General features: G+C 38.0%; 1 protein-coding gene across 1 annotated transcript in view; it reads right to left on the bottom strand.

Moving 5' to 3' along the window:
- The window catches only part of NUDCD1 (NudC domain containing 1), a 121,183-nt gene that overhangs the window by 34,093 nt on the left and 68,686 nt on the right, over positions 1-18,404 (bottom strand). The window contains exon 8 of the mRNA XM_047783406.1: positions 14,749-14,874. Within this exon, the coding sequence (XP_047639362.1) occupies positions 14,749-14,874 (126 nt within the window). The remainder of the gene's footprint in view (positions 1-14,748; positions 14,875-18,404) is intronic.

Below are 18,404 nucleotides of genomic sequence, written 5' to 3'. Positions count from 1 at the left end.
TTCATGATTAAAAAGATAAAATTCTCTTGCTGTTCCCATTGTGGCTCAGTGATAACTAATCCAACTAGGATTGATGGAGACGTGATTTGATTCCTGGTCCCACTCAGTGGGTTGAGGATCCGGCATTGCCATGAGCTGCAGTGTAGGCTGCAGATGCGGAGTGGATCTGGCATGGCTGTGGCATAGGCTGGCAGCTGTGGCTCCAACTGGACTCTTAGCCTGGGAACTTCCATATGCCATGGGTGCAGCCCTAAGTTTTTTTTTTTTAAAGTTACAAATAAAATTCTCAGCAAACTGGACTAAAGGTGAATTCCTCAACCCAATATATGAAAACCCTAGAACTAATGTCATGTTTAATGGTAAACCAGGAGTTCCCATTGTGGCACAGTGGTTAACGAATCCAACTAGGAACCATGACGTTGCGGGTTCAGTCCCTGCCCTTGCTCAGTGGTGTAGGTTGCAGATGCGGCTCAGATCCTGTGCTGCTGTGGCTCTGGCGTAGGCTGGAGGATACAGCTCCGATTCGACCCCTAGCCTGGGAACCTCCATATGCCTCTGGAGCAGCCCAAAAAATAGCAAAAAGACAAAAAAAAAAAAGGTAAACCACTTGATCTTTCCTCCTAAGATTTCAATGCTCTCATCATTGAAATTCAACACTGCATCTGTTGTCCTACCTAGTACAATAAGGGAAAACAAAAAAATAAAAGGTCTATTGACTGGAAAAGAATAAGTTAAACGATTTTCACTCACAGGCATTATCTGGCACATAAAAATATTGATATACCTACAAAAAAGTACTAGAAAAAGAGAATTTATAACAGTTACAACATAAAGTCAGTCAACTCCATTTCTACATAAAAGACAAAACCAACTGGGAATTTAAAAAAACATACTAATTACAACAACTTCCAAAAGTATGAAATATTGGTATTAAACTTAACACTAAAAATTTCAGGGAGTTCCCGTTGTGGTGCAGCGAAAACAAATCTGACTAATATCCATTAGGATGTGGGTTCATTCCCTGGCCTGGCTAGTGGGTTAAGGATCCATGGTTGCCATGAGCTGTGGTGTAGGTCACAGACGCGGCTTGGATCCTGCATTGCTGTGGCTGTGGTGTAGGCTGGCAGCTACAGCTCCGATTCAACCCCTACCCTGGGAACTTTCATATGCCACGAGTGTGGCCCTTAAAAGAAAATTTTTTTTAATTAAAAAAAAATTAATATTGCTAGGGCACACTAAGAAAAATCTAAGTAGACATACAACATTCATGAGTGACAGAACTCAACATTATCAAGGTATCAATTCTCCTCAACTTGACCCACAAATTCAACACAATTCCAGTGAAAATCCCGGTAAGTGTTTTTGTATAAATTGAAAAAGTGACTGTAAAGATTTTACAAAAACCAAACTAATTTATTAAGGAGAAAAACAGAGATGAAGAACAGCACTATCTAAAATCAAGACTCATTACACAGCTACAAAAATCATGCCAGGGTAGTACTGTCTAAAGAAGGGATCAGTAAACTTTTACTTAAACAGCCAGATAGTAAACATTTCAGGCCTAAGGGCCATATAGTCTCTGCTAAAATTATTCAACTCTGCTGATGCAGTATACAAGCAGTCACAGACAATACACAAATAAATGTCTATGACGATATTACCTTTCAGGTGGCTGTAGGTAACCAGTAACCAGTGGGTTACTGGACCTGTGTTCTAGATATCAATAATTTGTCAAACACATGTATTGCAAGTATTTTCTCCCCACTGCAAGTTTCCTTTTTTACTCTCAAAATGGCATCTTTTGTTAAACAGGTTTTTTTTTAAGCAGTTAGTGTTTTATATGCCCTGTTCAAATAATCTTTACCTCCTCAAAGATAAAAAATGTCTTTTTTCTATGTTTTATTAATGTACTGTTTATGTTTACACATACAATCCATTTGTAACTTATTTTTACATATGGTGTGATGTAAATGTCAATAATTTTTCCGACGGTTATCCAACAGACTAAGAGCCATTTATTTTGACATTTTCTGCTACTGTAGTGTCATTCGTGACACAAGTCAGGTTAATTATGTCATGTGTGAGGCTTACCGTCCATAATACACCTCCAAAATATATGGCAAATAATAAAAACAACAAACTGCACTTATTATCAAGTATCTATAAATCCCTCCAGCTAGAAACGTGAAGACTTTCTCTTATCTGATGTGTGAGGGGAGATCTTCTGGGAAAAAGGAGAGAAGAAAAAGAAAAGAGAAAGAGCTATAGGTTGTCTGATAAAAGGTCTTCCAACTGGGATTGTCATTTAGGATAGTTTCTGAAAATATTCTTATCCTGCAAGACTCTAGACTAAAGTTTATTTTTTTTGTCTTTTTAGAGCCACCCCCGCGGCATATGGAGGTGCCCAGGCTAGGGGTGCAATCAGAGCTGTGCTGCTGGCCTACGCCAGAGCCACAGCAACACCCGATCCAAGCTCGTCTGTGATCTACACCACAGCTCGTGACAACGCCAGACCCTTAACTCACTGAGTGAGGCCAGGGATCAAACCCACAACCTCATAGTTCCTAATCAGATTCACTTCCGCTGCGCCAAGACGGGAACTCCTAGATGAAAGTTTATTAAGTCTTCTCTATGAAACGAAAACTTTAGGAAAAATATCTTCCTAAAGTATATATGAACTCAGTATCTAAGAAAAAATTGCCAGTCAAGTAATAATCTAATTGACATCTCAAGGGAGAGGCTAAATTCTAAATGATATAGGGTTTGATATTGTGTTGAAATTTTAATACATGATACTCAAAATTATCTTTCAGAGAATAGAAGGTAAAAATGGAATTGAAGATCACCTCAAATACATCCATCACAGGTAATGTCAATAATAACAATTGGCAAGAAATAATTGACATTTTCCATTTTATTCGCCTAACTGAAAGAAACTGAAGTGCTTTCAATTGAATCACACTCATTATGACACCAGCATTACTGCAGTATCTGTACATTAACTTACAGGGAGACAATTATCCTAAGGACTCTTGCAATTCAGCATGTCCTTCTAGCAGAGATACTAATGTATTCTAGATTACAATTTCAAGGTGTTTTTAGAGTAAACAACCTTAGAAGATAAACTGTCTCCCTCTGGAGCAAAAGGGAGGCTTGTTTACTGTCCAGCAGAATAAAGATAATCTCTTTCCTGAGCAAGGTTAGCCAAGCTTACAGGCCATTTCCATATTACCCCGGGGGGAATTGGGGCTCAGGGAATTGGTACAAATGCTGATACTCTGACTCTCTTAGAGACAAAATATGAGCCTTATGGTTCAATTTATACAATTTGAGGAAGTTGGGAATTTGAAGCAAATATGGTGACCAAATTGTACAGCCAATCAGGCAATAAGTGGTCCTCTATTTTATTGCCTGGTAAGGAAGAAGACTTGGGAGAGGGTTGCAGACGGCCTGCAGGGAAGGGATGGTTCAGACAGCTGCCCGAATGGTGCTCTGGTTGTGCCTAATACTTCCAGAAGTGAATACCTCCTCACCAATCTGGTGGTCAGCCTCAGGTCCATCCCACAGAAAAAAACTAGCACTAGGATTTATCTCCTCCCACTTTGAGACACTATTAGAGATATATACTTACTCTGAGCATGAAAGCAGGGAAATTATTACATAGTTTCATTTTTAATATGTTCAGATTTGATAGATGTAACCAAATAAATTATAAATCCAGTATGCCACTAGTTTAGATACTTTCTAAATGTATTTCTTTTTTCCATAAACTCTGATCTTATTCTTACTATCTTTTTAAAAGAATTAGTATACTGAATACATGCCATTTCCACTACCTTTCATAATATTAACCTAAAAGAATTATTTCCTATTTGTATTTCCTTTAATTTTCTTAATGAGTTTATTCATAAGTTACAAATATTCTTTTCAGCTTCTTCATTCTCATGTTTAAGTAATAAATGATGAATACCATCTGATCTGCAAAATTCACAGTAATTTTAATTTCTTGTATGCTTTTTTCCAAAGCTGTGGCAACATGGGATCCTTAACCCACTCTGCCAGGCTAGCAACTGAACCTATGTCCCAGCACTCCAGAGACACTGCTGATCCCATTGAGCCATAGCAGGAACTCCTATTTTTTAAAACATTCCATTACCTTCTGACTGTTCAAGGCTATACTTCATTTGATCTTTATAGATCAGGGCTGTCTGGGTAATAAAATGCAAGTCACATAATTTTAAGTTTTCTAATAGCCACATTAAAAAGTCTAAAAAAAGAAGTATATTAATTTTAATAAATTTTTTATTTAATCAAACATATCCAATTATCATTTCAACATAACCATTCATATAAAAATCATCATTAATTATATATTTCATATTCTTTTTAAACTAAGTTTTCAAAATCTGGCTGTATATTTTATACTTAGAGCACATCTCAACCAAATGAGCCACATTTCAAGTGCTCAAAAGCTATGTGGCCAGTGGCTAATATTTTGAATAGCAAAGCTTTAGATAAAAGCAAAAATAGGAGTTCCTCTTTGGTGCAGCGGAAACGAATCCGGCTAGGATCCATGAGGTTGTGCATTCAATACCTGGCCTTGCTCAGTGGGTTAAGGATCTGGCGTTGCCATGAGCTGTCGTGTAGGTCGCAGATGAGGCTCGGATCTGGCGATGCTGTGTGTGTGCCGTAGGTCAGCAGCTGTAGTTCTGACTAGAACTCTAGCCTGGGAATCTCCATATGCTGAGGGTGCAGCCCTAAAAAGGAAGAAAAAAAAAAAATTATCTTCAACTGTATCTGAATTCTGATTTAAGCTGTACACCCCAATGAATACATCTTATTGGTTTTCTTTTTCAGTTCTGATATTTTTCTCTTTTATAGTGCCACCATATGTATTCATTTAAAATTTTACTTTCCAAATACAAAATTCTAAATCTGCTTTACATTTCTTTCAGGAAATTTAATATTTTGGAAAACCTGTCATTTACAATATAAAGTTCTGACCTTTGTGTTACAGTATTTTTTTTTTTTTTCTAAAACTAGGACATACACTAACCTTCCCAGGTACAGGAAATTTCAACTGTACATGTACAAAGACGTAACAAATGAAATCAAGATGATAAACTTGAAGTAAACATTGCAGAAAGGAGTATAAATTATCCATATAGTATTATTTGATGCCTAAAATGGCTTTACCACTGAATATCTACATTATACCTCCTACATTCCCTTTCCCAATGACAAGCCAACTGGTACTTTCTCAGGTACACCAAGAAACAATTTTCAACAAGCTCCATTTGACCAGCTCAACCTTAACTTTCATGCAATACACTGACATACCAAATCTGCCTTTAGAAAAAAAGATGGACCCAGTACTTATCTGTTGCAGTTTTTGCAGTTATTACCATTCCACTTATTCCCAAACATCAATGTTTATGTATTTTTTACTTCGCAGAATTTTTCTATATTTGTAAGAAATGATTAACAATAGAAAAATCAAAGTGCTTATCATTGTAAAATGAAATTGGGCCCAAATGAAATAATCTTTAGGAGCTTCTGGTTTAAGAGTGGCAATGAGAAAGGTATTGAAGTCAGCTCTTCCCATGGAAGAGGGGCAGGCATTTAATTCAGCACTCATCTAGGAGCCTACTGAAATACACTTTAGGGACAGAGGTCAGTAGGTGTCATCTTTTGCATTCTCCCTCTGCCTCATACCTTGTACACACACACACACACACACACACACACACACATCTGGTGCCCTGGCCCTGGTTTTTGTGGCTGCCACCTAGGGAATGCTCCCTGACTGCCTGGTTCTGGTAGTCAATGCGGCTTTCATTCCTGGTGCCATGGGACTATAGCACTTAGAGAAAGTTCCTGGCTGGCTACCACTACCAGGGCTCAACACAGTTGGCAGACCAAAATATATCCCCAGTCTTCCTGTGAAAAAGGCCTCTTTGCTTGTCCCAAAGCTTCCGAGTAGTGGCAGGCTTTAGTGTGAAACAAATCTAGAGCCCTACTGAGGTGCTCTCTGGCACTGTGGCCAGTGATTGCCAACTTTGCACATTCCCTCTACTTTACTCCGGGTCACTGGTATCTCCAGGAAAGGGGCTTGTATACTCATCTGGTGCACCAGTTTTTGCAACTGTCACCCAACGTACAGCTCTAGATCATCTGGCTCTGGGAGATGGTGGGACTTATGCCTGCAGTCCCAAAGGACTGTACATATTTACATATTCCATTCACCTTGAATTAAAGCACTGAGATCTTCCCTTTTGGGACACTGACAGGTCTTGGCACACCCTCAACTACTGGGAGCTCCCCAGAAAGATGCCTGGACAATCATGAAGTTTCAGAGACAACCAGGAAAGACCTAAATGCAGAGTTGAACAATAAGGCTAATGTCATATAAAAGGTCACTTTTTTAAGTGGGAGAGGTGGCTGCTTCATATAATGGATAGAAACCAACACAGCAAGTCAAGGAAAATGAGGAAACAGAGAGATCTGTTTTAAAGGAAAGAACAAGATAAAAACCTCAGAAAGAGACCGTAATGAAACAGAGATAAATGATTTAACTTATCTACAGTTGAAAATAATGGTCATAAAGATGCTCACTGAGCTTGGGAAAAGAATAAATGAACAAATTGAGAACTTCAATGAAGAGTAAGAAAATATAAGAAAGTATCAAATGGAAGTCACAAAGCTAAAGAATGCAATAACAAGGAAAAATAAACTAGATATACAAAATAATGCCAATTAATCACTGAATTTAAAGTCAGAACAGTGAAACTCACCCAATCAGAGCAGCAAAAAGGAAAAAAGCGAAGCAGCTATGGCATTATGGAGCCACAGAAGGAGAAGAGACAGTGGCAGAAAACTTACCTGAAGATAGAATGGTGGAAAATTTCCCTGTCCTGGGGAAGGAAACAGGCATTCAGACCCAGGAAGCCCATAGGGTTCCAAATAAGAGGAATCCAAAGGACCCACCATAAGACACAATGTAATTGTGCCAAAGCTAAAAACAAGAAGCAAGTGAAAAACAAATTTTTTACATACAAGGGAACCCCATAAAATTATCAGATTTTTCAGCAGAAACTATGGAGGCCAGAAGGAAGTGGCACAATATATTCAAAGTGCTGAAAGGAGAAAAAAACTTATAACCAAGAGTGCCCTACCCAGCAAAGTTGTCATTCAGAATGGAGGGAGAAATAAAAAATCTTCCAGATAAGCCAAAACTGAAGTAGATCATTAGACCAGCCTAATAAGATATGTTCATGGGACTTCTTTAAGCTGAAACAGAAAGCTAATTAGAAACAGAAAAATACAGAAGAGTGTAAATCTCACTGGTAGATGTATAATATATAATAAAATTCACAAGCTGTAAAAGTAGTGGGATAAGCTAATATGACAAATGTAGTAAAAATAAAGATACAATTATTTGCAGAGGGATAAATAGGATTAAAAGACATAAACTGTGACATCAAAAATGGAACACACAAAGCAAGAGAATGTAGAGATTTAGAAAGTATATGAATTTGTTATAAACTTAAAATTGACTGCTGTGAATATAAGCTGTTTTATATAAGCTTCATGGTAACTTCAAATAGATACAAAGAAGAAAGATATAAAGAGAAAGGAATCTAAATACACCACTAGAGAAAAGAATGAAATCACAAAGAAAGAGAGTAAGGAAAGAAGAAAGCAACAGAGGGACTACAAAACAGACAGAAAAGAAATAACGTGGCAATTAATACGTACCATTAGTAATTATTTTAAATGTAAAATAATGACTTCATGTAAAATAAATGACTAAAATAATATCTTCAATCAAAAGACATAGAGTGGGGATCAGATCAAGATGGCAAAGGAGTAGGATGTAGAGCTCACCTTCTCCCCAAAATATATAAAAAACTCACCCACAAGTGGAAAGATTCTCACAGAACATCTACTGAATGCTGGCAAAAGACCTCAGGCTTCCAAAAGAGCAAGAAAATCTCCACATAACTGGGTAGGACAAAAGTGGGGTGGGGGAAGAGAAGAGAGAAAAAGGAATTAGGACTGGACCAGCACCCCTGGGAGGGAACTGTGAAAAAGGAAAGGTTTCCATACACTGGGAGGCCCTCTGACTGGTAGAGAGGTCAGGGGGACAGAAGGAGAGCTTCAGAGCCTTTGAGAAAATAACAGCAGCCAGTCTGAGAAGGGCAAAATGGAGAGAGACTGACTCAAATATGGTCAGTGCCACTGCCTGGCACACCCCAGATGGAGACACTTGACTATATGGTGTGTGTATGTGTGTGGTGGGGGCAGGATATGATGCTAAGTCTTGGGATTTAGAGGTCATTCCCAAGGAGAGGACTAGGGATGGCTCCATGGAAAACAGCCTGAGGGGGCTTTAAAGTGTGGTGTACTACAGCCAAGGTAAGGTGGGTGGAGGCCTCCACCTGCTAGCGAAATAAGGCAACATTGTTGAGGAATGTGAGAGGAGATAGATAGAACTGCCATAGGAATTTCACTTTTCACATCATAGACTCTCAGGCAGTGGTGCACCACTTGCACAGGCTATGGGGGCAGGTACAAGCCACAGCAACCATCTCAGACTCCTGAGATGGGTGTGGCCAGCTGCTACTGAGGGTCCAGCAACTGGGCAACAGTCACCACCACCTCCCCAGAAGCATGCATAGCTCGCTACCACCTCTACCAACGGCCTTGTGAGTGGGTGCTGCCAGTTGCCCCTACATCCATGAGAGTGAGCATGCCCCACAGCCACTGCTGCCAAGGGCCCTGCAACAGAGTACTGCCCATTGCTACTATCTCTCTGGGGGTCACCAATGTTGCTTAGGGCCCTGCAACAGAGTGCCACACAGTGCCCCCGGCACCTACATGGAAGTGCACAGAGGCTGTGCAACTAAATACCCCCTAACAAGGGGATAACATTCAGCACACGCTGAGGAAAGAGACAGCAAGCATTCAAACCAAAAGTAGCCCTCACATCAAAAAAAAAAAAAAGAAATCCATACAAGCTAACCGGGGACAATCTCACATACAGATAGTCCTCAAAGACTATAGCAGATAACTGTTTCCCCTAAACTCACAAAGAGAAATATAGGCAAAATGAAAAAGCAAAGTTAAGAGAACAGAAGAACTCCCCTGAAGGAGCAAAGAGTGAAAGAGACCTTGTTGGTCTAACAGACACCAAGTTCAAAAAGGAGAAAATGAAAATACTGAAGAAATTAAGAAAGGCTATTAACAGAAATGCAGATTACAGTAAAAAGGAACTGGACACTATAGAGAAGAGCCAAGAAAAATTAGAAAATTCACTTCTTGAAGCAAAAGCTGAGCTAAAGGTGATAAACAAAATTAATAATGCAGAAGGAAAAATAAGTGACTTGAAAGACAGTAACGGGAATCACCCAATCAGAACAGCAGACAGAAGGCCTAATGAAAAAAAGTGAAAGAAATAGAAAAGATCTATGGGATAATATAAAGTGTGCCAATCTACAAGTAATAGAGATTCTAAAAGAAGAAAGAGAAAAGGGGATTAAAAATGTATTTCAAGAAATTATGGCTGGAAACTTTCCAAATATAAAGAAGGAAATAGATATCCAGTACAGGAAGCAAAGAGGGTCCCCAACTAGATGAATCCAAACAGACTTACTCCGAGACCTATTACAGTAAGAATGGCAGAAGATAAAGATAGAGGAAAGAAAGATAAATGACAATATATATGCTAAAAGGGTCAATACAAGAAGAGGATTTTACACTCATCAACATATATGCACCTATAGTAACACCCAAATACATAAAACAAATGCTGGCAGATATACAGGGAAATATTGATGGGAATACAGTAAGAGTAGGAGACTAACACACCACTTACATCAATGGACAGATCTTCTAAAGAGAAAATCATTGAAGCAACAGAGATCCTAAATGCAACAGGTAGACCTAATTGATATTTTTAGGACATTACATCCACCCCCCCCCATATACATTCAAGTGCACAAGGAATATTCTTTAAGGCTGACCATATACGAAGACGCAAAACTAACTTCAACAAATTTAACAGTAAAGAAATTATTTCAAGCATCTTCTCTGGCCATTTTGCATGAAAACTAGCAATCAACCAAAGGAAAAGAAATGAGAAAAGAACTGACTACACAGAGACTAAACATGCTACTAAAAAAAACCCCAATGGGTCAACAAGGAAATCAAAAAGGAAATTAAAAAATACTTTGAGACCAATGACAATGAAAACACAATCATACAAAATCTATGGGATGCCACAAAAGCCATTCTTAGAGGGAAGTTTATAGCAACACAGGCCTTCCTCAAAAAACAAACAAAAAATCTCAAATCAACAACCTAACTTAACACCTATAAGAATTAGGAAAAGAACAAACAAAACCAAAGCAGAATGAAAGAAATTGTCAAGAGAGGAAATAAAAAAAGAGAGACTAAAATAATAACAAAATAATCAATCAAACCAAGAGGTGGTTCCTTTAAAGAGTAAACAAAATTGACAAAACCTCTGGCCAGACTCACTAGGAAGAGGGAAAACCTAAATAAACAAAATAAGAAATGAAAAAGGAGAAATCTCCACATGCCACAGAATCAGGAAAAAAAAAAAAAAAAGGAACAAATAAACAAACAAAATCTAGGAATAAATCTGACCAAGGAGGTAAAAGGCTTATACCCTGAGAACTATAAAACATTAATAAAGGAAATTAAAAGGGAGGCAAAGAAATGAAAAGATATCTCATGCTCTTGGATCGAAAGAATTAACATTGTTAAAATGGCTGTACTTACCCAAAGCAATCTACAGATTTAATGCAATCCCTATCAAATTACCCATGACATTTTTCACAGGACTACAACAAATAATCTAAAAATTTATATGGAACCATAAAAACCCTCAGAATTAACAAAGCAATCCTGACTCTTCCAGACTTCAGACAATACTACAAAGCCACAGTAATCAAAACAGTGTGGTATTGGTATAAAAACAGTCATCCAGATTAATGGAACAGAAAAGAGAGCCCAGAGGTAAATCCACACACCTTCTGTCAATTAATCTTTGACAAAGGAGGAAAGAAGTATCTTCGGCAAGTGGTGCTGGTAAAACTGGTCAGCTGCATGTAAACAAATGAAATTAGAATATACCCTCACACCATGCCCCAAAACACAAAAAACAGAAAAACCTCAAAATGGCTAAACAACTTAAACATAAGACATAACACCATAAAACTTCTAGAAGAGAACAAAAGCAAAACATTTTCTGACATACCGTATATAAGTTTTCTTAGGTGAGTCTCCCAAGGTAATAGTTAAAAACAAAAATAAACAAAACGGGACCTCATCAAACATACAAACTTTTTGCACAGCAAAGAAAGCATTAAAAACAAAACAAAACAAAAACAGAAAACAAAATGAAACAAAAAGACAACCTATGGAATGGTAGAAAATATTTCCAAATGATGCAACTGACATGGGCTTAATCTCAAAAATAGACAAACAACTCATACAACTCCACAACACACAAAAAAACACAATCAAAAAATGAGAAGACCTAAATACATATTTCTCCCAAGAAGACATAAAAATGGCTAGAAGGCACATGAAAAAATGCTCAACATCCCATTAATTACTAAAGAAATGCAAATAAAAAGTATAATGAGGTACCACCTCACACTGGTCACACTGCCCAGCATCAAAAAGTCTACAAACAACAAATGCTGGAGAGCATGTGGAGAAAAGGGACCCTCCTACACTGTTGGTGGGAATGTAAACTGGTACAACCACTATGGAAACCATATGAAGGTTTCTTAGGAAAGTAAGTATAGAACTACCATAAGATCCAATAATCCCACTCCTGGACATATAGCTAGACAAAACTGTAATTCAAAAAGATGCATACATTCATAAGTTCATAGACGCACTATTTACAAAACCCAAGACATGGAAACAACCTAAATGTCCATCATCAGCATTACCTTGATACCAAAACTACACAAGAATACCACAAAATAGAAACTTACAGACCAATATCCATGATGAACATAGATGCAAAAACTCTTAACAAAAAATTAGCAAACCAAATTCTACAATATATTAAAAGGATCATACAACATGATGAAGTGTAATATATTGCAGGGCTGCAAAGACGATGGAATACCTGCAGATCAATAAATGCAAGCATATACTACATTAATAAATGAAGATAAAAATCACATCATCTCAGATGCTGAAAGCACCCAACAAAATTCAACATCCCTTTACTTTAAAAAGCCTCAGTGAAGTGGGTACAGAAAAAACATACTTAACATAACAAAAATCATATACGACAAGCCCCCAGTGAATATCAGACTCAATAGTAAAAAGTTGAAAACTTTCTTCTAAGATCAAGAAGATTCCCACTCTTGCCATTTTTAGTAAACATACTTTTGGAAGTCTTAGCCAGAACAATCAAGTGAAAATAAGAAATAAGACACCCAAATTGAAAAGTAAGTAGTAAACAAAACTGTCAATTTACAAATAGGACATGATACTATACCTACAAAACCTTATAGACTTCATCAAAAAACTATTAGACCTAATAAACAAATTCAGAAAAGGTGCAAGATATAAAAACAATATACAGACATTTCTTGTATTTCTACACACTAATAATGAACTATCAGAATGAGAAATTGGGGGAAAAAACTCAATTTACAATTGTACCAAAAAGAATAAAATGCCTAGGAATATATTTAACAAAGGGAGTGAAAGACCTGTACACTGAAAACCCTAAGACACTGATGAGAGAGACTGATAACATTAAGTCAATAGAAAGATATTCTGTGCTTATGGATTGGAGGAATTAATATTGCTAATATTTCCATTCTACCCAAACCAATCTACAGATTCAATGCAATCCCTATCAAATTCCAATGGAATTTTCCACAGAAATAGAATAATCCTAAATTACGTATGGAACCACAAAAAAATCCCAAACAGCCAAATCAATGCAGAGAAAGAACAATAAAGCTGGAGACGTCATGCTCCCTGATTTCAAACTCTACTGCAAAGCTGTAGTAATCAAAACAGTACTGGCATAAAAACAGATACAAAGATCAATGGAACAGAATAGAGAGGCCATAAATAAACCCACCTATATTTGGCCCAGTTTTTTTTACAACAAAGGAGTAGATGAATACACCATTGGACTTGAGCTAGTAACAGTAAACTCCAATTAAAAAGCTCAAAAGTATATATAAAAGGCTGCAAATATTTAATCAAATACTATCTGTATAAACTATGGTGGAATGAGGGGTTGTTTGTATGTTTCTTAAATTTCTGAAGACAGAACCTGCTTCCAATAAGCTTATCATTCATGCTTTTTAGGAATACATTTTATTCAAAAGTAGGAACTGACTATAGCACTTTAGAATTTCCAAATTATAATTTATGATCTTGGTATTTAGGGGAAATTATGGTGAAGCACACTGGAAGCCCACAGATCTAGTTCCTAATACTGGCTCTGTCTCTGATCTCATATAAACCTCATCAACCTTAGTGTGGCCTTACACATCTGTAAAATAAAGAAGATGAAATATAGTTCTATAGATCTAAAATTTCTTCAAAGTTAAAAGATTGCCCCTATTTATTATATATTATACTTCTTCCCCATTCCTGATGTTTCTATGACTGAGCAGATCCATAGCTATGACATTTCACCTTCTACAGATCCCTATGGAGTAAAGTAACATTTGGTCAGTTAATATAAGAAGAAAATTCTGAGTATTTCTTGCTCAGTTCTATCAACTTCTTCCTCTAGGGAGTTAGAGGCCTCAGAGAATAAGATGCTTCCACTGCCCCACCAGTGTTAGCCACTTATGGTTTGGCACTGCCTGTGACAAAGGTTATTAAATTTGCTAAATTTTAGGAAGTGGTTAGCAGATAAGGCTTTCGCATACTAATTTATCAGTAATAAAGGTTTTATTTCAGTCTCCTCCTATTACTTCTTGATTTTAATTTTTAATATGCATAAACATTGGAAGCTCTGAAGACTTTAACTTTAGGAAGGGCAGATTCTTCATTTCGAGAATAAATCTACAGTTAGTTAGATTCAAGAGTCTTTATTAATGACATTTAAGAATGATTCTCTAAAATCTAATCCAAGGCAGTAAGAGTAATTGTGTAATGGCTCATTTTCACTCACAATTAAGGAAGTTATCTATGGGATTACATCAGAACTAAACAATATCTAAGCAGCAAATCTCCTAGAAAAATCTAATAATTTTGATTAATGGGATCAGTGCCCAGACTGCATAAAATAATCTACCCAGGAACTTTATTTACTCTTCAGTTAAAGGAGTGATTGAGAAAGAAAGGGAGATATTAAAGTGCATACAAACTACTTGAGATCCAAGGTGGATCTGAAATAATTTTTATTTCTACAATTGTCACCAAGAAATCAGTCTAAAAATATTTTTTAAGCACTACATATAAAAAAACCTGCCCAGGAGAAAAAAAACCCACTGAAAGACATCAATATGCAGTCGTACTAAACACTGTTTTACTAAGGGTAATGGTATGAAAACATAGCTATTTTAGGAGGTGAAGAAATTTATTTTAGGAGGTGAAGAAATTTATGTTATAGCCAGTAACTGCCACTCAAGCTCTTTTTGCAAAATAGTCTTTAGTCAATTACCATTTCTGAATACCTTTTATTTATTCATATTTTTATAAATATGATTATCAAGAACTTACCACGTGAGTAGTTTTTAATGTACTGCCATCAAATCTGCATAAACTGGAGCTCTCTTCAAAGAAAATATCACATTCTTCTAACTCCTGAGCATTGCAAGGGGGTTTTTCTTTATCAGGATTTGGATTCTTATACCAGGAAAAAAAAAAAAACAAATAAAAGAATGAATTTTTTCATACTTAAAGATGTTAAGATTACAACAATATTACATTTCAGACTCATTACTAATAAAAATTTTAAAACATTCATAAAAATGATAGAATGATGGAATCATATACAGCTATTATATACATGTTACATATACTCAGAGATGTAAAGAAAAACAAACATGTTGAGAGATATGGAAGACATAAAAAATAACCAAACTGAAATCCTACATATGAAAATACAATGTCTGAAATGGAAAACAGATGGGATTGACAGTTGATTAGACATTGAAGAAGACCAATGAGTGAGGTTGAGTCTATCTAAAATGTAACAGTCTGTCTAAAGTAGTAATAGAGACTCTCTGTAAGAGACAAGATGAAGTAGAAGAGCTCAAGCACCTCTCCTATCATGAAAATGCTAAAATTACAATTAACTGCTATACAACCATCAACAAAATAGATTGGAAGCAATCAAAAAAGATATTCTATACCCGAAAACAAAAAAAGACACCACATCAAGATGGTAGGAGGGGCACTTTCACAATATGACAAACCTATACCTTCTGGATGGATGACCATCAGACTGGAAAATAACTCTATCATAGAGGCTCTCCACAGCAGTGATAGTTCCAAACTCCACAACAGGTCCCTCAGCTGGGGGTCTGGCATTGGGAAGAGGAAGCCCTGGAGCATCTGGTGTTAAAGGCCAGCCGGGTTTAAGTGCGGGAACTCAACAGGACTGGGGGAAACAGAGACTCCCCTCTTGAAGGGTACACAAAGAGTACCCAGCAGGGGCTCCATGAGGATCTGGGTCAGATCTATCTGTGGGTCTTTGAGGGGCTCCTAGGAAGGCAGAGCATGGCTATGGCTAACTGTGGGGGCAGAATACTGGAGATAGAGATCCCAGAGAATAATCACTAGCATGAGCTCCCCTGGAGGTCAGTGGGTTAAAGGATCCGGTGTTGCCATGAGCTATGGTGTAAGTCTCAGAAATGGCTCAGATCTGGCTCACATCTGTGGCTATGGTGTAGGCTGGTGGCTACAGCTCTGATTCAACCTCTAGCCTGGGAACTTCCATATGCTGCCGGTGCAGCCCTAAAGAATAGAATAAAAATAAAATAAAAGGAACCAACAGCAGAATACAGGAAGCAGAAGAACAAATAAGAGGTGCAAGACAGGCTGGTGGAAATCACTGATGCAGAAGAGAATTAAGAAAAAAGAATGAAATGAGGATGGTCTACACGAACTCTGGGACAATTTAAACATACCAACATCCACATTATAGAGCTGCCAGATGGAGAAGAAAGGGCTGGAGAAAACATTTGAAGAGATTGTAGCTGAAAACTTCCCTGATATGGGAAAGAAGTCACTCATTCAAGTCCAGGAAGCACGAATACCATATAGATTAAAACCAAGGAAGACCATCCCAAGACACACATTAATCAACGTAACTAAAATTAAAGATGAAGTACTGAAAGCATTTAAGGAAAAGCAACAAATAACACAGAAAGGAACGCTGATGATGTTATCGGCTGATTTTTCAGCAGAAACTCTGCAAGACAGATGGGAATGGCACAACATACTTAAAGTTATGAAAAGAAAAAAAACCTACAACCAAGAATACTCAGCAAGGCTCCTATTCACATTTAAAGGAGGAATCAAAAGCTTTGCAGACGAACAAAAGCTGAGAATTCAAACCAGCTTTACAATAAACAATAAAGGAACTTTTCTAGGTGGAAAAGGCCACAACCAGAAACAAGAAAATTACAAATGAAAAGTCTCATCAATAAATGCAGACATATATAGTAAAGGTAGGAAATCATCCACACACAAATATGATATAAAAACCAGCAATCATGAGGAGAGTACAAATGTAGGGTATTGGAAGTGCATTTGCAATTAGATCAGCAACTTAATACCATCCTGTTATATATATTATATCAAAACCTCATAGTAACCAGAAACCAAAAATCTATGATACACACATAAATAAGAAAAAGCAATCCAAACACTTCACTAAAGATAGTCATTAAACCACAAAAGAAGAGAACAAAAGCAGATGGAAAGAAAAAAAACCAACAAAAATAAATCCAAAATAACTTACAAAATGTTAATAATATCATATATATCAGTAATAACCTTAAATGTAAATGGACTAAGTGTTCCAACCAAAGGACAGACTGGAGGCAAGATCAAGATGGCAGAAGAGTAGGACATGATGCTTACCTTCACCCACAAACCCATCAAACCCCTCCCCCCCAAAAAAACCCTACATGTAGAGCATTTCACACAGAACATTTACTGAACGCTGACAGAAGAAGCACAGACTTACAAAAAGGGCAAGAAACAATCAATATAACAGAGTAAAACAAAACAAAACAAAACAAAACGAGACAGAGAGAGAAGAGAAGAAAAAAAAAAGAAATCAGGACAGGGCCAGGACTCCTGAGAGGCAACCTAACTGACTGGGAGATCAGCAGGGACAGAGACGGAGCCTCAAAGCCTTGAAGTGCAGCAGTCTGTCTGAGGAATGCAAAACAGAGAGATTCAGAAACCATTAATAGACTACCCCATGCACCACAGCCTGAGACACTCGGGTAGGGGCTGGGTGCTGAGACTCGGCTACAGAGGTCACTTCTGGGGGTGAGAACTAGGGTTCCTGTATGGTAACTGCTTGAGGGGGCTAGGAAGTGGTGTAAAACAGCTGAGGAAACACAGGAGGGGTCCTTGGCCCACAGGAAAAGCAAGGCCCCACAGTTCAGGAGGGTGAGAGGAGGATGGGTGGGACCACCATAAGAACTTTCTCTGTGAGCTTGTGGACTGGCAGGCTGAAGGGCATCTCTTCTGTGGCCTATGGGGGGTGAGTGCAAACTTCACAGTCATCTCAGAGTCCTGGGAGGGCACGGCCCACCACCACTAAGGGTCTTGTGAATAGGGACCACCTGTGGCCCCAGTATACTCAGTGGCTGCCACTGAGGAAAGCCCTGCCTGCAAGCAAGCACCTTCCATTGCCCTTGCCTCCCTGGGAACCCACAGCCCCGCCTCCCCCCCGGTTCCTGCTGTTTAAAGGCTCAGGGTGCCACCGTCACCTGAGGGTCACTGCCACTGCCCAGGGCCCTGCAAGTAGGGCAGCCTGCCACCCCTACCTCCTTGTGGATCCTTGCCAAAGCTGAGAGCCTAGCAACAAGGCAGAGCCCACAGGTGGCTGCCCATTGCCCCTACCTCCCTGGAAGCATGAGCAAGCTGTACATTCACTATCAAGGGGATAATGGACTGCACACACTGAGGAAAGAGACAGAAAGCATCCAAACCAAAGGCAGTGCTCACCTCAAAAAAATATCAAGTCCTCACAAGATACCCAGGGATGCCCCCATATATAAATAACCCCCCAAGATTACAGTAGATAACTGTTTTCCCTAAACTCATGGAATAAGAAAAATATAAGCAAAATGAAGAGGCACAGGAACCACTGCCATTTAAAAGAACAGAAGTCCCCTGAAGGAGCAAACAAT

The sequence above is a fragment of the Phacochoerus africanus genome, chromosome 6 (assembly GCF_016906955.1).
Source record: "Phacochoerus africanus isolate WHEZ1 chromosome 6, ROS_Pafr_v1, whole genome shotgun sequence".
Taxonomy (NCBI): Eukaryota; Metazoa; Chordata; class Mammalia; order Artiodactyla; family Suidae; genus Phacochoerus; species Phacochoerus africanus.
Note: the sequence above shows the minus strand (reverse complement) of the source record. Positions and strands in the feature narration are given on the sequence as shown.